The sequence below is a fragment of the Peromyscus californicus genome, unplaced genomic scaffold, assembly GCF_007827085.1.
Source record: "Peromyscus californicus insignis strain IS unplaced genomic scaffold, ASM782708v3 Scaffold_4__1_contigs__length_199733344, whole genome shotgun sequence".
NCBI classification, from domain to species: domain Eukaryota; kingdom Metazoa; phylum Chordata; class Mammalia; order Rodentia; family Cricetidae; genus Peromyscus; species Peromyscus californicus.
Window position 1 is genome coordinate 98,050,640 of NW_026294562.1, and position 6,198 is coordinate 98,056,837.

At 36.9% G+C, this 6,198-nt stretch overlaps 1 protein-coding gene across 1 annotated transcript; it reads right to left on the reverse strand.

The window, feature by feature from the left end:
• Positions 1-908: 908 nt before the first annotated feature.
• LOC128094360 (olfactory receptor 52N5) lies at positions 909-1,862 on the reverse strand. Its single transcript, XM_052712687.1, has one exon. The coding sequence runs from the start codon at positions 1,860-1,862 to the stop codon at positions 909-911; it is 954 nt and encodes a 317-aa protein (XP_052568647.1).
• Positions 1,863-6,198: the final 4,336 nt, after the last annotated feature.

Consider the following 6,198-nt stretch of genomic DNA (forward strand, 5'->3'; position numbering starts at 1 on the left):
TAATCCTGTTTATAATATTTAAGCAGGAAACTCTTGGATTAAAGGCGTGTGCTAGGACTGAGCCACATCACAACTAGAAACAGGTTTTTCCTCGGTGTTCATAGTGTAGTTAAATATCCTGCAACATGAGCAGATAAAAATACTCATTAATTTGGAAAATGAAAAATAAGTATAAATAAATGAATAAACTCACCAGTCATTTTACCAATTAATTGGCCTGGAACTTGAGACCCATATCCTATACCAGATGGTTCCATCATCATGACTCCTGAAACATTTATACTTTTGAGTAAGGAACATGTGTCCACTCTAGGAACTATAATGACATGGCAAGCCTTTTGAACTTAATATAGAGAGACGTTACATATTTCTTCAATTAATTCATGTGCTGAATTTTATCTTCAGTATTTCCTAGGCCAGAAATTATTTTTAAAAACCATTTAATTTATTATATATAGGGATGGTAACCAACATGAACAAAAGATTTAAGGAATCCTTCAAAAAGATACAGTACATCTCAAAGTGGGTCTGTTGGAGGGAAGTTGTTGTAATTCTATACCAGTGAGTTGACTAAGGCTGGAGGCAAAAGGCATTATTCTACTTTTTGTATCTGTGAGACTAACTAGACCTAATTGTAACAAATATATCTTTACTTAAAAATACCATGTTGTGCGTGATAAACACAATCTTATCAGACAAGTAAAGATAAATCAGTTTTTTAAATTAGCAATGGAGAAAAATCATGGGGAAATCATTGAGATATAACCCCATATACAAACTTTCCTCAACATTCTTTAAAATGCATATTCTTAGAGAGGTAATGGAAAACACTCATCTTTTCCTCCTTATTATAGTTTTATTTATCATTCCTCTATTTACTTTCAAAATGCCAAGAAATTGTACTTGGGTCACCTTGAACCTTTTTCATCATGAAAGAATTTAATGATGCTATCTCTGATTTGTTTGGTCTTCATTCCATAAACAATGGGATTTAAAGTTGGAGGAAGAAGAAGATAAAGATTAGCTACAATGATGTGAAGAGAAGGGGGGATGGTGTGACCCCCAAAACGATGAGTAAAGAAAGTAAAGAAGGCTGGAACATAAGTGATGATGATGGCAGATATGTGGGCAGTGCAAGTGCTGAAGGCCTTCTGCCGAGCATCTGCTGAGGACAGGTTGACCACTGCCCGGAGGATCATAGTGTAGGACACAGATATACAACAAATGTCAAACACTCCAATCAAGAGTGCAACCATGAGACCATAGATGACATTGATTTTGATGCTAGCACAGGATAACTTTACCACAGACATGTGGTCACAATATGTATGAGAGATGACATTACTTCGACAGAAGGGCAAACGTTTAACCAAGAATGGGAAAGGAATCATCAGCAACACACCTCTCAAGAAGGTGGCAAGCCCAGCTTTGGCAATGACAGAGTTGGTAAGTATGGTAGCATAACGTAGTGGGTAGCAAATGGCCACATAGCGGTCCAGGGCCATGAGCATGAGCACTCCAGACTCCACACCTGTGAATCCATGCACAAAGAACATCTGAACTAGGCAAGCAGTGAAGTTAATTTCCTTGAGTTTGAACCAGAAAATGAAGAGGGCATTGGGAAGAGTGGTTGTGCAGGTAAACAGATCAATGAGAGAAAGCATGGCCAGAAAGAAATACATTGGGCGATGTAAGGATTCCTCATAGTAAATGAGGTACACCAGGCCAAGGTTGCCCACTAGGGAGATGATGTACATTGTACAGAGTGGAAGGGAGACCCATATGTGCAATGCTTCCAGACCAGGAATTCCATTAAGAATGAAAGACTGTGGAGATGCATATGAGTTATTGGAAACCAGCATAGCTCATTCAATGGACACACTCTATTGTTCCAGAAGTCTCTATCCTGAGGAAAAAGAATTAAAACATAAAAATTTGATTAATATCTTTCCAGATGAAAACTTAAAACTATAACAAAATTATAGTTTTAAGTAGTACCAGCAATTTTGAGTGTTGTTGGACCCTAACGGCTACCTCAGGGGAGGGGGGTGAGAAGGCACAGTGTCAATAGCACAGACACTGGGAGTCAGTTGAAGGCAAATAATGAACTAATTTATTCAATAACAGCCTTATATACCCTCTGTGTGGTCACCCCTCATTGGCTGGGCATGATCAGAAACTCTGACAGCACCTGTTGCCAGGCCTCCAGGCAGACTCTAGGTTGGCTCATAAGGAAGTACATTATGTGCATGCCTTGGCAACTGGTCTGTGCCAGTTTCCTCGACCCTATGGGCCTGTCCTACTACATGTGAGTACGGATGACATTTAAAGAGCACAATTATTGAATAATATTAATATTCTAGGCAGTAATTTAACAGTTTTTGAAGCTATCTAAATGTAATTTTAAAGCCTAAGCCTTAGAGTTGTAATATTTTTACTATCAAATAGAAGCAAAAACTGGGGAACTGAGATTTTTAATAGGGTTCTCTCTCTCTCTCTCACACACACACACACACACACACACACACACACAGAGAGAGAGAGAGAGAGAGAGAGAGAGAGAGAGAGAGAGAGAGAGAGAGAAACCAGCCAGTGATAAGTCACCATACTCCTGTAAATAACTCCTCACTCTAGTCCTGTAATTAGATTTAACTAAACTCAGTGATTCACCAATTTTTTTAAGCATGAGTAGATGAGAAAACCAAGAGAATCAGTAGACACTGGAGAGAGATGAGGGAGGGTAATGGGGGAATCTGGTTAAAATACAAGTAAGTAAAATAGTACAATGAAATCTGTTATGTGTAATTTATATATGCTAATAAAAACATTATTCATGTAAGATACCAGCACATATTGGTCTCCAATTGTTTAATCTGCCTTGAAATAGGATACAACTTACTGTGGTAAGTTATTACATGTGAAGAACACTAGGAATCTTTTATATTAAATTAATTTTTGTGTCAGTATGTAATGGGAAGATTATAGCTATTTCTGTTACATAGCTTTTTATTTGCATTTCAGTTAATTCTATATCATTAGTGTGATTTACTATGCATAATATAAGAAGAGTTTATTATGAAAAACAACATACTAGCAAATCAATAACCAATAAGGAGATTAGATCATTAAAAAATTAAAGCCTAGGACATGATATGTTCACTCTTGTGTCTTGCCAATAATTTAAAGAGTAGACGATATGAAGAGAATACGATATTTCAAAACTCGTTTTATAAAACAATCACCATCCTGATAACGAAGGCAAATAAACATTCTAGAAAAAAAGAGAGAAGTAAGAAAGAAAGAAAGAAAGAAAGAAAGAAAGAAAGAAAGAAAGAAAGAAAGAAAGAGAAAGAAAGAAAGAAAGAAAGAAAGAAAGAAAGAAAGAAAAAGAAAGAAAGAAAGGAAGGAAGGAAGGAAGGAAGGAAGGAAGGAAGGAAGGAAGGAAGGAAAAGAAATGAATAGAGAGAAAGAAAGAAGAGAAAAGGAAGGAGAATATTATGGTTGATACCTTTGATGAAGCTAAGTGTAAAGCCCTCAAAAATACTAGCAAATTAAGAAGCACATCAAAAATATCATTTGTTATGATCAAGAAGGATTGAATGAACGCCTTTAATCCCAGCACTCGGGAGGCAGAGGCAGGCGGATCTCTGTGAGTTCGAGGCCAGCCTGGTCTACAGAGCGAGATCCAGGAAAGGCGCAAAGCTACACAGAGAAACCCTGTCTCGAAAAACCAAAAAAAAAAAAAAAAAAAAAAAAAAAAAAAAAAAAAAAAAAAAAAAAAAAAAAAAGAAGGATTGAATGAGAGAGGAAAGGTTGGTTCAGCATACCATGAAAGTCAATAAATGTGATATATTGCAGCAGTAGTTGCTTCAACAGCATGGTATTAAAATAAAAACAGACGTGGACCAATGGAACAGAATAAGAATACCAGAAATACATCCACATATTAGTAACCAAATTAATATTTTAATGTTTTAATTAAAATAGAATTACATCACTTTTCCCCTCCCCCAGGCCGTCCAACATACCCATTCTCAATCCTCTCCATGTGCCCCACTATCAAGTTGATAGTATCTAATCTTTCTAAACTGTATTTGATGTGTGTGTGTGTGTGTGTGTGTGTGTGTGTGTGTGTGTGTGTGCGTGTGTACAAATCCAATCTTCTAAGTCCATTTTTGTCATTGATGTGCATATGGTTTCAAAACTGACCACTCTGCATTGGACAATCAATAAGGGGGCTCCTCCCTCAGAGAAGCTAATTCTCCTTCTCCCAGTACTCAATAGTTGCTTGTAGTCCTTTGTCTAGGAGTTGGGCCTCACAAAATTTATTTTTTAAAAGGAAGGTAGCAACATATAACTAGAAAAGCAAATTCCCTTTAATAAACATTACTGGGATAGGTTTCTGTCTACATATCCATATCTATTACTATATGCAAAATTAAATACAAGTGTATTGGACACATGTATACTGTCCACTTATCTCCATAAGTGTTCTTGGAGTACAGATATGTGCCATTCTTTAAAAGAGAACTAAGTGGTTTCAAGAGTACAGGGTGGGTTACTCTCATTAGACACAGAATCTTTGATTTGTCTGCTAGTAGTGATTAATTTGGGCAACTCCTGTGATTTTTTTTTTTTTTATCATTTAGACAACCCATCAGTTACACTACTCAAAACTCCTTATTAATCCAATGCCAGACTTGTGGGCTAATAGCCTTGGTGGTTCATTCTCTCCTTTGTTTAATTTAGTATTAAATGAAACAGCACAGCACATTAATGCTCTGCAAAGCAGTTTCTGCACCCCTTTGGTAACAATAAGTGCATTACCTGATCAAGGTACCTGAGCTCCAGGATCTCCTGGGAAGCCCAGAGACTGATGTTATGACTGGTGCCTCTCCTGGGTCCTCATCCCCCACATGGCAGCCATTTGATGCAAAGCCTTTGCTTCACCCATGCTTGTCTCTGCCTGTTGAAATAGAAAATAGACTCCTTTGTATTATTACTTGGTCCCAATGGTCAAGTCAAGAGAGACAAGGAGACTGTCTTTTTGTTTTGTTTTCACGCTCATTCTATAAACATCTCTAATAATGGTCCAGGTCAGAAACATTTTATCTTAGGAATTCAGGAACAAAGTCACAAAATATAATCTTATGATCTATCTGATCACTCTTTTCACCAATCTACTGGAGAACATCTGGAATAAGCAGGTCCAGAAAGCGGGTATTTAGACTCTGATATGACCTCTGCTTAGCTTTAGCTGTGGTTTCAAAATGTCAGTTCCAAAATGTCCTAAGTGCATGGAATCTATCTTGTTAAACCTTGAAAAAACTCGTCAGATATCTGCCATTACGTGGCAACAGCACCTGTGCTGGCTCTTACCAGAACAAGACCTCAGCTGTTTTTGGTTCCTTTTGCACATAAGTAGCAAGTTTAGATCTGATATTGGTCGATAAGCCTGGGTGAAGAGAAGTAGCAGTTCTTTTTGATTATGGATAGTCATCCAATTACTCTTCCTTAATTATTATTTAAATTAACTGTGAACTTGAACACATTCTTATAATGTGACCTAATACTATCACAACTGTTTTAACTAACAAAGAAACTATATCCACAACTTTCCCAAGGACACAGAATTTTGTGATTTATAGTTAAGTGCTGGTGAGGATAACACATACCCATAATCCCCTCTTTCTCTTTGTCACCCTCACATCTTCATTTCAATAGTATCAGTTATCTAAACACTTGTACTAGTACAATTTATATTTACCTTATCCCTTCATTGGTCTGTAAATTGTTTTAGTGCATTGACCAAATCTGTTACTAATTTTATTCTTGAGCGAGGAGAGTACCTACTGAAAGAAAAAATACTCTGGTCAATTAAAGTTGTTTTGATTGACTACAAGGTGTGTCACTGAATTGAAGAAAGAGAAGATTGTAAAGGCAGCCTAGTGGTTAGAGAGTAGTGTGGATCCATTTATGCACTGGCTTAAGGATCTTAGTGAGTTTTCTGTGTAATCCTACATGTCTGTCTCTGGTAACAAATAACTGAAACAAATGAATAAATCAATGGAGGTTTTGGTATATTCGAAAAGGCATGTTGAGAGCATCTCACCTTGAGAAGAGACTCCCCATCTCACACAACACTTTATCTACTTTGAATGTGCTGTGAACATCTCTTCTTAATTTTTTCAGGCTAAC